The sequence below is a fragment of the Cupressus sempervirens genome, chromosome 1, assembly GCF_028749045.1.
Source record: "Cupressus sempervirens isolate cs-2001-9-10 chromosome 1, ASM2874904v1, whole genome shotgun sequence".
Lineage (NCBI taxonomy): Eukaryota > Viridiplantae > Streptophyta > Pinopsida > Cupressales > Cupressaceae > Cupressus > Cupressus sempervirens.
In genome coordinates this window covers 535,259,966-535,276,753 of record NC_143118.1, presented here as the reverse complement: position 1 = coordinate 535,276,753, position 16,788 = coordinate 535,259,966, and the positions used below count along the sequence as shown (strand labels likewise).

Here is a 16,788-nt window from a genome sequence, read left to right as displayed (position 1 = left end):
TAAATGATTTTTTTTTTGAATTTTCTTAAATTTGTCTGCCATGTATTCAAGATTTTTATAAAGGGACTAAGGAAAGGGTTAAGGAGGGGAAATTTTCCAGTTTGACTAAGATGATTTCTTTTCCAGCCAACAAGTTTTTTTATATTCTCTCCATAACAATGTTCTAGTGTTGGGTATAGTAGGAAGCTCAAATATGTGGCTGCCAAAAGAGCAACACCATACTAAAAAATACCGATGATTTGATATGTAAGTTATATAGGGTGTTGGATACGTACAACAAATTCTAGCTTAGTTGATTTTCTGTTCAAAAGTAATAGCATAATCCATCAAAAGATTTCTACTTGATGGTCTCTTGCACTGAAGACTTCATAATGATGATGGTGTCATCCATAAATTGTTGAATAGATGAAGCACTGAAGAAGCAGGTCTGAGCCTGGTGATAGAATGTGAAACAACTGGCTTGGAAATGTTCCTCCCTAAAGCCTTATGAAGAGGCATGGAGAGATGGGGTCCCCTTGCCACAACTCTCTAGTGCTGTAAAGAAAATATCTGGGATGTCCATTAAGAAGGTAAAAAAGCTTGCTAGTAATAACAAAGGCCTTAATCATTTGCAGCAGCTTCTCTTGACATCCATATTTCCTCAAGACCTCAATAAAAAATCTCAAGGCACTCATCATAGGCTTTGGAGATGTCCAATTTGAAAATCCCATTTATTTTTTGGTCTTTCTCAATAGAATGTAGCGCTTCATGCATGGTTATAACGATGTCCAAAATTTGATGGTTAGGTACAAATTCTTTCTGGTTAGGAGGAATAAAACTTCACAGAATATTTTGGATTTTAGGATTAGCTATTTAGAAAGTATCTCGTATATCATGTTACAAAGGTTAATTGGTCCGTCATCATTTAGAGAAGTCACCCTTCTATTTTTGAGAATAAGTACATTGAAAGTATTGTTCAACTACTTGAGTAGTCTACTAGACCCAAAAAGCTCATATGTAGCGGTAATGACATTCCTGCTAATAATATCTCAAAAATCTTGAAACAAGGCGAAAGGAAAACTATTTAGGCTAGGAGCTTTGAGAGCACAAAAGAAAAAAAATTAGCCTTGTCCTCTTGCTCCATAACCTGTTTAGACTTTTCTTTAATGCCCCTCCCACTGAGGACAGAAAGGATGGCATTTAGAAGCTTCTCTAAGTTGACCGCCAAAATAGAGGGGTAATCAACTCAAAAGGGTTTTCAAAGAAGCTCACTCCAAGTCTACTAATCTCCTCCTGTGATTAAATTGTCAACACATCTTCTGAAGATAGGTTGGTGATTTTGTTATTACTCTTGTGCTTTAGTGTGAATCAATGGAATGTTATGGTATTTCTATCTCCCTTTGTTAGCCATTGCACTGTGGATTTTTGTTTTTGGAAGATCTCTTGTTTAAAATATTATGCCATTTCTCACAAGGGGGTCTTTGCTGAAAGCAATTGTATTCATCCATTTGGCTTGCAGCCATAAGATTGTGCATGACAATTAACTTTTGAGATAGCCTTTTGAGTCTTTTTGCCTAAAATTGTGACCAAAGGAAGTCTGGTTTCAAATGTTTAAGTTTATTTTCCACATTATTCAGCTTTCTTTTCAAAACATGGTTGTCTGAACTGAGCAAATGTTCCATCACTCTCTTAGGCAGTCTGTGAAATCTAGGTTTGATGTCAAGATAATGTCATAGCTGAAAGGAAACTGACCTTTAGACCTCCCAGCACCCAACTAAGAAGAAGACGGATGTGGTTTGAACCTACTCCGCGGGGAGGTGGGAGGGATATCTGCCACAATATCCAAGGATCCAAATAATATAAACCTGTCAATGTACTTGGATTAGTATGAGTAAATTGAAGACTTTTAAGATCCACATCCATGAGGCTTGAATCAGAAACAAATTCAGGGAATCCATCATACTCTGAATAATCTTGGATATATAATTTTTCTTGGGGAAGAGGGTAGTACTGAAGTCACTAGAAAGCATCCAAGAACTCTCCTTGAATTTACAATTAGAAGGGTAGGAAACCATCCACAACATAGTTTAAGCAGTTCAATCAATACATACACAGAAGAGATGATCCAATGAATATTCAAATAATCGAGAAAACTCAACCTTTAGACTATGTGTAGAGGAGGAAAAACCTCTCCTGAAGAATGTTATCTTACATTTTGTCACCACAAAATATAGGTAATAGTACGAAACTTTTTCAACTTGGTTTCATTTTTTCTCGAAGTTTTAGTTCATTGTTTAATTGGTTAATATTGATCAACCAATCAGTACCAATTGATATAATGGATCCTTTTATGAAGCCTTTCGTCAAGTCTTTTTCGTTTTTTTGTTTGTCAAGCCTATGCTTGGTTTTTGAGGCCTTCAACATCCTTTTTCTCATTTTTGAATGTGTTTGTTGGTTTTTGGTCCTTTGGTTTTTCTCAAGTCATTGTGTTTGGTTTTTCCTTCGATTCGGTATATCTTAGGGCTTAATTGGGGTTGACAGTCAAAAGATATGACCAATTTAGTGCCCAAAAAGTTGACCTTTTAGGTGCAACTACACGAATTAAAAATATTATGGTATATTTTTAAGTTGACATTCACTTTTTGAAAAATATAACATGAATTCATTTTATGTTATGTTTTTAAGTTACTTTATCATTTTGATTTTTCACTTAAAGTAACTATAATGCACTTTATGTTATATTTTTAAGTTGAGTTGTTTTTTTATTTTTCACTTAAGTGACTATATTAACTATATAGTTTGATTTAATGTTTTATTTTTAAATCAAATGCTCTAGCAAATATTACTTTTAAAATAGTATTTGCACTTTATATTTTTAATATGATAGTGTAAGTATTATGTATGGCCCATTTAAGTAATATTTTATCAAAAATCAAATTAACATGTGCTTAATTCATCACTTAAGTTGTTTTCAACATGTCTACAAGCATATCTCATAAAAAATATGCAATTACACCTAAAAGGTGCATTTTGGTCTCGAAGAAACCCATTGCATATTTTTAAAACATGTAATCACCTCCAAAAGGTGTGTTTGGGTCTTGGAGAAGCCCATTGCATGTTTTAAATATGCAATCACCTCCAAAAGGTGCATTTTTCATTCAAACATATGTATTTGCCCTTCTAAAACCTATTTTTGAAGATTGGAGGCAAAGCTTCATGTCATTGGCCTTCAAGAACCTGTTTTTGGTGATTTCTCTTAGACTCTTCCATGGAATGACTTGAAATCTTTCCACCAAGAGGCGTTTTTGCATCCTTGTGCATTCCCATGCATTTGGCAACCTCATTCATGCTAAAAATGTTTTGTTTCAGCCTTATTTAGAGCCATGTTTTGGACAAAAGCATCCAGATTTGGGCCTTTAAAATTCACGTTTCTACCAAAGGAGGGGTCGTTTTGGAGTTTTGTTTGTTATAGATGACATTGGAGGGCACGTTTTTAGAACCACATTTTTGACAGAAATGGGTTTCCTTTCTTGCATTTTGCCAAAATCGTTTTGTGTTTTGGTATTTATTGATCACGGTTTTGGGCACATACATGGAAAATGTCTCCTTAGATGCTCATTTGGAATTCATCATTGCAAGGTTGAAGAGGTCCAAGTTTGTTTGAGAATTTTTCAAAGTTGGAGTTCCTTTCTCCTTCATTTTTGGCACACAATCATCAAGTAAGTGGACATTTTCCTTCTTGCTAATTAATTCATACTTATCTTGCTTATTTTGTGCATGTTTTAGCTCGATGCTTCCCACTTGTTGATATAAATGCCATGAAAAGTGCATTTTTCCTTTAAAAATGATGAAATGGTTCATTTTCATGTTTTTGGCTTTTTCCCAAACTCCAAATTCAAATTATATATTGAAGTAATTGGCTTGTTGATATGTTCGAGTCTTTTGCCAAAGGTACATTTTTCTTTTGTGTTTTGCTTGTTTGCATTTTGGTTTTTCTTCATTTTGAAGAAGTTGCAAGTTCTTTCCCAAGAACAAGATCATCATTCCATTTCACCTCCATCATTTCATGTCATAACGCTTTGCATCTCATTCTTCACATGTGATTACATGTATTTCCATCCATCATCCACACATACATGTAATCTCATTCTTTATTTCCATTTTCACGTATCTCACTCTCTGCATCCAATCACATGTCATGATTACATGAAAATTCCTTTACATGCAATTGCATCTTGAAAACTCGTTTTTGACTAAAAGTCACTTTTAAAAGGTCAAAAAATGTCATGTGCATGTTTTCCCATGTACTTGGACTTCACCTTTCCTCAAAGACATCTATAAAAGCTCACTTTGCCTCAAGGCACATTGCATTCATTCCTTCCATATGCAATTACACTTAATGAGTAAAATACATGTAATTCCACTTTCCATGTCATGACACATTGCATCTCATTCTTCACATGCGATTACACGTAATCTCACCCTCCACCCACATTCACATGCAATCTCATCCTTCGTTCCCATTTACATGCATTTCTATCTTTCGAACCTCATTGCATGATTATATCAAGTCATGATTACATGTAAATCACTTTACATGTGATTGCATCTTGAGAACCCAATTTTGGTAAAGATCACTCTTTTGAACACCAAAGTTGTCATTTGTATCCTAACTTACATTCTCGACCATACCCACAAAAGCCCATCGTTGCCCAAATGCAATCCATCTTTCGAAGTCCGACTTTGGCCCTTTCCATCTAAATACATATGCTTTTCGGTTTATTTCCAGCCATCATATGTGCTCCATAAGTATCTAATCCATACTTTGAATACCCACCCCTCATGGATTCGTCATTGTAACTCAAATCTCAAAGTTCTCAAGGATTCAATCAAATTGTAAGATGTTATCATCTTCATATTGTGGCATATTTTTCAAGATATGTCAAAACTTCTTCAAAGAATAGAGATATCCCATCAAGAAGACATGCTTTGATTCTCAAGAAGTAGTAATTCATTTTATCCTCATTTTTCCAATGGTTGTCTGAGAACTCGAGTTCGTGATGGAATGTGCCAACACTTTGTGACTATAAAAAAAAAACAGAAAGTTAAAGGTTCTGATGAAAAGTTATTCCGAGTTTACATCTGGACATTGTCAAGAAGGTTTTCAAAATGTCAAAGATTTTAGAATGTGCCAATCTACAAAGGACAATTCATGACAACTTGAACGAGAAAAATCTTGATCACATCAAGATTTTAAATGACAACGGATAATTCATCAAGGATAGTCAGAAGCTAGCAAAATATGTAACACCATGGTTATCAAAGTGAATGTAGTGACACGAAATACAAGAACTCTCAATCTTGTTATCATCTAGGATTGCATCGCCAAGTACAAGGCCCTTTAGAACAATCCCTAGGATTATTTCAATTCTATTTTGTCTTTCTTCTTTTTTCATGTTTGTAATTGAAGACGATGTATTACATGAAATGATGTAATTACGTGTAATGCGACTTACATGTGTAATAACATGCAATCCAATAATTTCTCTTGTTAGTCAGACCGAGTCAAAGTTAGTTGAGTTGCTCTCACTTTTTCCTCCATCTTTTTCTCAACTCCTGTGCTTATATAAAGGAGTGTTCCCTCATTGTAAAAATAATCTTTTATTGTATGCAAGAGAACTCTGGAGAAATTGTGCTAGCAAAACTTTGATTGTGTAGCACTATTTTGAGAGAAAAGTGAATACAAAAGAACAATTGAAATTGAACTTTGATTGCGTGCAATTGTTACTTGTGCGAATTGGAAGCTTTCTCTGTGATTTGCATATGATTGAGTGTAAAACAAGTTAAGAAGCAATTGGAGCCGAAGCTTTGACTAGGAGCAATTGTAGAGATATATAGACTAGAAGCATGTCTGTAGCTTATATCTCTTTCTTGATTCACAAACTAATTAGGATATATTTACTTTTGGAAGTCTTTGTGCCCTATTAGTAAAGCTTATTCATATAGAATTACGACCGTACTTAGAGGCAAATTGGTACACTTTCAGCTAGCCTTTGAGTTATTGTTAGTTTATCGGTATCACCATTTTCAACTTTAGATCAAGTGTAGTTAGATATTTCGCCTTGCCCATTACTCACTCCATGGGTAAGTGGATTCTTTCCTAAAAGTTAAGAGGAAAGAATATTGGTAACACCTTTTTACAAAATCTCTCGACTTCTTGCTTATCTTGAGCTGATCCAAGGAACGGTGAAAAGGGGGAGCCTTCCCTTTAAGGTAGGATAGACTTTGTCTCACACATTGTGGATTTTACCCAAAAACTGTCGGTTGCAAAATATCCACCTAACAAAGAAGAATCGAATTCTACAGAGTAGAGCTTCATCTGTGATACTTCTTGAGGAGTTCGGGAATTTGGTGCATACACATTAGAGATAATCAAATGGATATTTGAAGAGACATGAGAAAAATCAACCTTCAACCCAGGCCTCGAAGTGCTAAAATCCTTTCATGTAAGAACTAGATTTTACATGGTGGCGGTTCCTCCTAAGGAATCCTCAATAGGGCCAATGCAAAACTCAGCCATAGGCCATATAAATGCTCCTTTATCATTTGAAGAATGGGTTTAGTCATATTTCAGTCTAGATGAAAAAAAAATGTCAATCTTGTTATCAGAAATGCAACTTTTAAGTGAAAGCTACTTGTGAAGACTATTGAGTCTACTTATATGCGAAGATACAATCTTCATTTACTATTATTTTTGGAAGCTGCAAAGTTAAAGCTCCTTAGCTTCCTATAGCCACTTCACAATTTGTTTCCTTTACTCTATTTTTCCTTCGAGATTGTCTTCTACTGTCCATACCTACATGAACAATTTTTCTTCCGGTCCTTTTATTGTGCATCTTGCCTTTGTCAAATGGGTTGTTGCCTTTGTGCTAGTTAGGAGACCTTGCCAGATTTTGTCCATATTTAGTGATGTACCACCTAATTTAATTGGTGGAGCAACTTCTAGGGAGCTAACACACAAACACTTAGAAACAACACAAATATGTAGACTAACATCACCTATTTGTAGATGACCAACACTAGCAATTGTTGGCGAACCAACAACTATAGAATATGGATTAATAGCACTTGTGTTGAAGCTATTAGGAATCTTAAAATCCTAAAATTCCCCTATCCATCTCAAAACCACCACTGTTGATGTAGAGAGTTATTGGTCTCTACAAAACCAAAAACTTCTCCTTATTGCCATGCTTGCACCACACAAAGACCACAAAAATACTTTTCTGCAGAACAATCACCTTGTAGCAGTTGCCTATCTCCAAGATTTTATCACTTTTGGAGGGATTTCCTTATTGAACTTCATAGAGAAGGATAGAGAAAGCAATAACAATGATAGTGAGTGACTGAACAACCATCTCAGTAGGAGTTGTATAAGCCTTTTATTTTTGAGTCAACATTATGATCTTCAGATTCAGCATCAACATGTATATTTTTCTCTCTAACTTTGAAGTCTGGTTTCCCTATACCTATCATCCCCCACTTTCATTATTTTGAGGACAACATCAATAACCTGATCCTCCTCTACATTATCCAATGAAATACTATGTATTTATTTTCAAAGGGGAAAGATGCCACCGGCCTATACTGAGAAGCACTTGACCTTCCCTTTGTCTTTTAAAGTATTTCCTGACATCGTCTAAGTCTATTTAGGGTAATCAGAGACTATGTTCAGCCTTAGAGTAGTTTTAAGAAAAATGTCTAGAGGTTTCAATGGTTTGGGTCCATCCCAAAAACTTTGATTCTTTTGTGTTATTGAATTCGGGACAATTATTGAGATTTACAAATTCAAATAGAACATGGTAAAAACTATCTTTGTTTTTATGTGTAACATTATTTACCGTGAAAATTTGACCAAACGAGCATACTATACCTTCTTTGACTTATTGTAGAATGCAAGAGGGATATTTAGTCGGTATACCTATAAGGATGCTACCACACAAAGACTTGACAAGGGGTTGAACCCTAGTTTCCATTATATATCACATTAAGCCACAAATCATCCACCAAGGTTTTAAGCACGTCTTCTTAAAGCAAAAAGCAGAATAAAAACCCGCCTCTAGCTAGAATGCAAACCTGAATGTTCTTTTTACTCTTTCAAATGCTAATAACCTATTTCCTAACCATACCTATATTTGGATAGAAAGAGAACCTACCTATCCAGTTACTATCCATTAAAGAAATAATCCTGTCAACCATGAATCAATTACAAACTGTGTAATATCCGCGTCATAAAATAGATTATTAATCAAACTATTGTTAATGGGTCGATTGATTTAATATATCTCAATCCCACTTTTATTTTGTTTGATTCGTGGTCGGCTATCTTTGTACACCCACGGAAAGTTCCCGACGGGTATTTAAGCACGGCTTGTAGGTAGTCATTAGGTATGCAATTTGGATTATTTTCTTTGTACTGTGAATTCTTGTTGGAGTTCTCTATTGTTCGCCATTTTGGTAGTGAAAGACCTTCCCTATTTGATTTTGTCCAGTTTTGGTGGGATTCAACCCTCACCCTATTCTGTCACCTGTAACACTTCGTTCGAATTTGGCAAATCGGAGCACCATCATATTGCGATTTATCCTTGTGTTCAATTGGTTCTACACTCTTGTTCTATGTAATTCCATCTATTGTTTATCTACATTAAATCTCGTTGTTTGTTCATACTATCTATTGTTCAACAATCACTTTCTATAACCGTACAGACTCTTGCCTTCCATTCCAAACCACTATCATACACTGTATGGCCTCCTAGTTCAACCCAAGCTCATGATACAGCCTCCCTTATTCTAACGTACGGCTGTTCTGAAACACTCCCATCATACAGCCACCCATACCTCCTATCTGTACGGCCTTGTTGCTCCCCATCCCACCGTACGGACCTGCATTGACATCGTACAACTAGAATCTTAAGAAACCATACTGCATTTTCTCTCCACCATACGACCATCAATTTGGCCTCCTAGCAGCTACCATATGGCCTCATTCCATACGACCTCTTTTAGACCTTCTCCCATGTGTAATAGGACAAATTGATTCCGCCATTCGTCAGGCTATACTGGTACGGATCTGTTCTAGAGGGGTAGACGGACAACGGAATATTACAGTGGTATTAGAGTTTCGATCCTACTAGCCTATGGTCAGTGAATGAGAGTTTATAGCCGGAAGAGAAGAAACCATTCCATTGATATAATGGCTGCCAAACCAGAACCCACAGCTGCCGAACTCATGGCACTACTGAGAGAACTTGCAAGGAATCAGGCATAGATCAATGATACTCAGTGACTCATGGAAGAGACGCTCAAGAAATTGGCAGACAATAAAATATCCAGGAAACAAAATGGTCACAGCACAATGTCAGGTAAAGCAAACCTTCATCCAACACGCTCTCGACCTTCCATGCCGTTTTTTCCCCCACGAACGGAGACACCACCCGGAGTGAAGCAACCGACTTTTGAAGAAATGCAAGAACAACTGAGATAAGATTGGAAGAATGCAAATTTTGAGGAAGATATATCTTACAAAGATTATGCAGATCTAAGAATGAGATATTCGAGAGGCAGAAACAAAGGATATTTTAATGATGATCTCAGGATGAAGTTGAGTAAAGTAAATCTGTCACCATTTGACGAGACTGGATCTATATCTGCGCAAGCATGGGTAATGAAGACCGATACTTACTTCTAGCTTAATCCTATGCCAGAAGAAGAAACAAGTAAATTTGCGGCATTACACTTGGAGGAAGTTGCGCATGAATGGTGGCACCATGACATCATCACACTGGGGTATGATCAAATAAATACCTATGCAGAATTCACTAAGAGATTGATAGATCAATTTGACAATAAAGATCCAGAACTCAATTTCAAAGATTTGGCACAGCTAAGGCAAATTGGATTGGTTGACTAGTACATTGTAGAATTTCAGAAACTCTCTATTTTTGTCACAGACATTTCTGAAAGAAGATGGATAGTGCTCTTCATGGACTAACTAACAGAATCATTGAAGGTTTGGGTAAAAGGGTTTAATCCTGCCATCCTGTCGGAAGCCATTAAGAAGCCAAACCGTTGGTGTTTTAGAGGGACAAAGATAACAAACCTCCATCGAGAAAGCCGTACACGAACGAAGCTACTAGACAGGAGCTCCGAAGGAAGAAACTATGTTTCAACTGCAAAGGACCATGGGAACCTGGTCATAGATGCCTCAGAAAAGGAAAGATCCACTGCATTGAGGTCATGTCCAATGATGAGGACAAACAAGAAGAAATACCCTCAGAAGAAAACCAACATGGTTAGTTTGAACCATACGAAAAGAATTGCAGCATTGGTACGATGTGAAGGAACTATCGCCCTAGCCGGTAGCCTGAGGTGCACGATGAATCGTGTATGGGGAACCCTTCAAGGACAAAGGGTTATGGTGATGCTCGATAGCATGGTTACCCTAGACTTCATAAACTCATATCTAGTGAAGCGAAGAGGTCTACCTACGGAGATGAACACAGGATTCCAGGTCAAGTTTTCCGAAGGGACTCTTTTTCCTTGCACACACCTTGTTCCTCAGTTAAGTATCACAATGGCAAATCACACGGTGACCGAGGATTTCTTCATAATGGACCTTGATGACATGGAGGTTATTTTGGGCATACAGTGGATAGAAACACTTGATGAATACACTCAGAACTTCAAACAGATGGATTTCACTTTTGTTGTTGATGGAAAGAAGGTTGTTCTCCACAGAATGGCAAATGAGTGTACAAAGGAAGTTTCTGCACATCGGATGGAGGCAATTTTCCAGCGTGATGATGTTGCTTGGGCTGCACATTGTTTTGTCTCGACAGAACTTATAAAAGGGCAACAGACACCTCCCCAAGATGATGATCTCCTGAATATTTTAAGTGAACATGATAAAAAATTTATAGACATTCCTCCTGGCATACCACCTCATCGAGGGGACCACACTATCAAGTTGGAAGTAGGAGGCAAGCCGGTCATAACCACACCCTACTGCCATCCCATGAAATTAAAAGAAGAGATCGAAAAGATGATTCAGGAACTGTTAGAGAAAGGATGGATCCGTCCCAGTTCTAGCCCCTTCATACCATCAGTGGTATTGGTAAAAAAGGACAAGACAATGCACATGTGTGTGTACTACTGGGTGTTGAACCAAAAAAAATAAAGAATAGATATCCCATTCCAAGGATAGATGAGTTGCTGGATGAATTACATGGTGTAGTCTATTTTTTGAAAATAGATCTCTGTTTCGGATACCATCAAATCCACATGAGGGAGGAAGATATGGAAAAGATGGCTTTTTGTTGTCATTACGGGTACTATGAGTTCCTGGTCATGCCATTTGGATTAACAAATGCACCTGCTACATTCCAATCATGCATGAATTGCATCTTCAACAAACAATTGCATAAGTACTTACTGATATTTTTTGATGTTATTCTTATTTATAGCAGGACATGGGAAGAACACCTAAAACATTTGGATGAAGTCCTAAGGATCAAGAAAGATCAATCTTTGTTCACCAAGCAATCCAAGTGTGAATTCAGTATGACATAAATATTGTACCTGGGACATGTTTTCAGTAAATATGGCGTTCAAGTTCATCAGGAGAAGATTCAGGCTACCCTTGATTGGCCTCCTCCAAAATCACTTACGAAGTTGCGAGGATTTTTAGGACTGTGCAATTATTACCAGAGGTTTGTAAAGGGTTTCTCTCAGCTCAGCGCACCACTAACAGATCTAACAAGAAAGGGGTCCTTCTAGTGGAATGAAAATGCACAACTCACTTTTGATAAGCTGAAGGAAGCAATGAGCACTTGTCTCATGCTTGCTTTACCTAATTTCACTCGACCATTTGTTACGGAGTGCGATGCATTTGAGAAGGCATTGGCACAGTACTGATGCAAGATAGACACCCCATAGCCTATGAGAGCAGGAAGCTTACGCAAACAAAACGCTTATATTCCAACTACGACGTAGAGATGTTGGCCATTGTACATGCACTAACCAAGTTCTGACAGTATTTAGTGGGTGCCAAGTATGTCGTTCGTACGGATCACAATAGTTTGAGATATTTTCTAGAGCAAAGAGACTTGAACAAGGGGCAACAAAAATGGGTAAGCAAGGTTTAGGCTTTTGATTTTGACATTGAATATGTGAAAGGAAAGAACAATGTGGTTGCAGATGCTTTGTCCAGGAAACCTGCCATTTGCCTACTAACTCAAATTTCAGCTGACTAGAAAGCACATTTGTTCGTGGAATATTCCAAAAACACATTTGCCTGTGAGTTAATGGATGGCAACACCCAGGATGATTGGTACAAAGTGGTGGATGATATCATTTACTATAAGAATCGGATATTTTTAGTGTTGGAATCCAAATTGAAGCAGAAAAGCTTGAAGGAGGTACACGACTCACCCTTGGTAGGACACTCGAGCTTTCTCAAAATGTACAGATGTCTTAGGGAGAGGTTTTCATTGAAAGGACTTAAAGGAGACATGTTGCAGTATGTAAGAGAGTATGCGGTCTGTCAGTAGAACAAATCTGAACATACTCGACCTGTCGAGTTACTGCAACCTTTGCCAATTTCAGAACATAAGTGGGAAAGTATCTTGATATATTTCATAATTAGACTTCCCAAGGTGAACGAAAAGGATTGTATCTTCATGGTGGTTGATAGAATGACAAAGTATGCGCATTTCTTCACCATCCCCTTAGATTTTTAGGCCAGACAAGTTGTCGATCTGTTTTTTAGAGAAGTCTTTCGTTTGCACGGGTTACCCCGAAACATAGTTAGTGATCATGATGGGCGATTCATCAGTATCTTCTGGACAGAACTGTTTCGGTTGATAGGGACAGAATTGTCACCAAGTACTAGTTACCACCCTCAGATAGATAAACGAAGATTGTGAACAAGTGGCTCGAAGGTTACCTTCGAAACTACGTTTCGGCACGACAACGGGCGTGGGTCAAATGGATACACCTAGGGGAATATTGTTACAATACCACATACCACATGTCCATTGGGATGGCACCATTCAAAGCTCTATAGAGGTATGAACCCCTCTCCTTCATCGACACAGTTCTAGGAGACAATCACGCACCAAGGGTAAGGGACTGGCTTCAAGAGAGACATGACGTCCTAAGATATCTGAAGGAAAACTTACAATGGGTACAAAATCAACAAAAGATGTACACTGACAAACATCGAATAGAGAAGAGTTTCGAAACAAGAAACTTGGTTTACCTCAGGCTCCAGCCATACCGACAATCCTCATTGAAAGAAAAAGGAAAAGAAAATTTGAAGCCACGATTTTATGGCCCTTATAGTGTAGTGCACCGCATCGATGAAGTCACCTACAAGCTAGAACTTTCAGAGGGGAGTCGTATTCATAACGTTTTTCATGTTTCCTACCTGAAAAAGCTATGGGATAGAACGTCACGATAGCTACAGACCTTCCATCGCTCAATGGAGGAAAGCTCATATTGGAACCAACAGAGATTATTGAAGTACGTGAGAAGACTTTGCGGAACTGAACGGTGAAGGAATATTTGGTACGCTGGAAACACTTACCGATGGCTGACACAACCTAGGAAGGCGAGCACATTCTACAGCATCCGACATTGTTTTTGCTTGAGGACAAGTAAATTTTGGGATGGGAAGACTATAATATCCCTGTCATAAAATAGATTATTAATCAAACTATTGTTAATGGGCCAATTGATTTAATATATCTCAAACCTATTTTTATTTTGTTTCCGTAGTTTGTGTTGTTGTCGGCTATCTTTGTATACCCACGAAAAGTTTTTCTCAATGGGTATTTAAGCACAACTTGTAGGTAGTCATTAGGCATGCAATTTGGATTATTTTCTCTCTATTGCGAATTCCTGTTGAAGTTCTCTGTTGTTCGCCATTTCGGAAGTGAAAGACCTTCCCTATTTGGTTTTGTCTAGTTTCAGTGGGATTCAGCCCTCACCCTATTCCGTCACCTGTAACACTTCGCTCGGATCTGGCAAATCGAAGCACCATCATATTGCGAATTATCCTTGTGTTCAATTGGTTCTACTCTCTTGTTCTGTGTAAATCCATCTATTGTTTATCTGCATTAAATCTCGTTGTTTGTTCATACTATCTATTGTTCTACAATCACTCTCTGTAACCGTACGGAGTCCTACCTTCCATTCCAAACCACTACCATACACCATACGGTCTCCAAGTTTAACCCAAGCTCACCGTACGACCTCCCTTATTTTAACGTACGGCTGTTCTGAAACACTCCCACCGTACAACCACCCATACCTTCTATCCATACAACCTTGTTGCTCCCCCTCCCACCATACGGACCTGCATTGACACCGTACGACTAGAATCTAAAGATACTGTACTGCATTTTCTCTCCACCGTACGGCCATCAATTTGGCCTCCCAGCAACTACCATACGGCCTCTTTCAGACCTTTTCCCATGTGTAATAGGACAAATTGATTCCGCCATTCATCAAGCTATACTGGTACGGATCTGTTCTAGAGGGGTAGACAAACAACGGAATATTACAAACTGTCTATAGGCTATGACAACGCAGAAGGGTCACAAGACACATTGTCCAATGGAAACACCTTTTTTTGGTTGTGAGTCAGAGGATTTCAAAATCTCAACACATCTTTGCAACCATCAATGGGTCCCACTCTGCTAGAAGCACCTGCTACCAACAGAACACAAAACACACCCAAGAGATTTCGATGATGATGGGGTGGTACTGGTAATTGTTAGGCCACTGAGCTTGTTTCTTCACATCTTCCAGCAATCAAAGTTCAAAATTAGGGGGACAACTTTTCAGAGTGTTTCAAAGTTAGGTGCATGTTTCTGACATTAATGAGGTATATTAAACTTACGTTAGTAGTATGTAATGTATTTGTTATATATATAAAATAAATATAACTATATTAATTAGTATTCAAATGATGATTTATTGTCGATTTTTTTATTATTATTTACAATTAAATAGTTTATATTTTTTTTGTATGATTGCTGTAACCATATTTACATTAAAGGGCTTCAAAATATAGCCCATCCATGTCTGATACAATATCTTACTTTTCTGCATGTAATTATTTTTTAGTTATATTTAACATGTCAGAAAAATATATAACATATGTAGTTATGATTTCCATTCTTCTGTGTGCATAGCTAAAAATAAAATTTGCTATATGGATTATGGAGTCACTGTACCTGTACCTGTACCTGAATCTGATTACACTTTGACAATGCAACTATCATAAATATCATTCTGCTAAATAATAGGTGTTTTGATTTATCACTATTAGTTCAAGATTTCTTAAGCAGTGTGTAATTGGATGCCCATAGTTTCACTTTTCAATATTAGTAAACAAAAGCATTTTGTTGTTGACAAAACTCAAGATTGGCATGCACCCACAAAATGATATTAGTTCTTCTTTTAAGGACACATCTGCAATTGCTGTAGTAATTATAAAAATTTGAACTGTCTTCTTATCATTAAATATCAAAATCGGTTTTCAATATGTTTTTTGAGGCTATTTGACCATAGCACACATTTATATTAGTTTGAGGTTCACCACCTTTAATCATCGAATTTTGTAGATGATTGTAGTATGTAGTGGAATGCCTTCAGAATAAAATTGGTGGTTTTTCTTGCAAATGAGTTCTGGGAATTTTTAGGTGGTTTTTCCTTCTTAATTGGGAGGTGTTCTAATTTTTGCTCATTTAAAATTTGCAGAGCCAAAGTGTAATTGTGAGTGCTGTTGACAGAGACTTAAGAAAAATGCTCATCAGAGAAGATGCAGCAGCACCTATGACTCTTGGTGTGCGGGTGTGGCCACAAGCCATCCCTCAATTTTTGGTAGGCCATCTTGATCTTTTAGAGACCGCACAAGGTGCCTTGCGTGATTCTGCATTAGAAGGCTTGTTTTTGGGAGGTAACTATGTTGTTGGAGTAGCTTTGGGTCGCTGTGTGGAAGGGGCTTATGAAAGTGCCGATGAAATATCTCAGTTTCTTACCAAATCTTTTAGCAAGTGATGCCATCATGTTGTTGTATTCATGACTGTCAAATTGTATACACAAGCTTTCTGGATAGAGCAAAGAGAGTTTATATGACGAAACTGTTTGTTGACCATCGTCGTTAGATCAGTTCCAGGGGTTACTGATCTGAATAAAATACTTGTTTTTAATGCAATGAGAATATAAATGTAAGTGGAGGTTATATCAGGCTATAGAATGGAAAGATTATTAAGGTCACAGATTTGTACTGTGGATGGATGTTCTCGATAAGGGAGGCAAGAGGTTTGTAGTAAGATCATTGTAAACATGTTTAACGATGTTTCAGCAAAAAAAATCATCAATGAGAGCATCTTTCAGGAATTGGTGTGTATTGGATTGGCAATATACTGATTTTTCTTCTCCAAAAGGTAGATCTGAATCAACCCAACTGTGCTGTGCCTACACTGTGCGTATATAATTTTAAAGCAGGTTCCATAAGTTTTGTTGTGAGTTTAAATTTTAGACATTAAAGTTCAGAAGTTTATGGACGAGTATCAGAAAATTGCTTTTAAGTTGATGAGACAATTTCTAGTTTTATTCTAAATTTGAAATATTCAAACTAATAAATAAGGATTGTTGTTATTATTCAGAAAAAGATTCCACTTAATTCTATCAATTTTTTTATTTATTATTATTATTCTTATTTATAGTAAAATAGATTCTCAC

The 16,788-nt window shown here is 37.1% G+C and overlaps 1 protein-coding gene across 1 annotated transcript in view; it reads left to right on the top strand.

Moving 5' to 3' along the window:
* LOC149578572 (Flavin containing amine oxidoreductase family) overlaps positions 1–16,560 on the top strand; it is a 238,478-nt gene extending 221,918 nt beyond the window's left edge. The window contains exon 9 of the mRNA XM_089829938.1: positions 15,802–16,560. Within this exon, the coding sequence (XP_089686064.1) occupies positions 15,802–16,101 (300 nt within the window). The 3' untranslated portion in view covers positions 16,102–16,560. The remainder of the gene's footprint in view (positions 1–15,801) is intronic.
* The last annotated feature ends 228 nt before the right edge of the window (positions 16,561–16,788 follow it).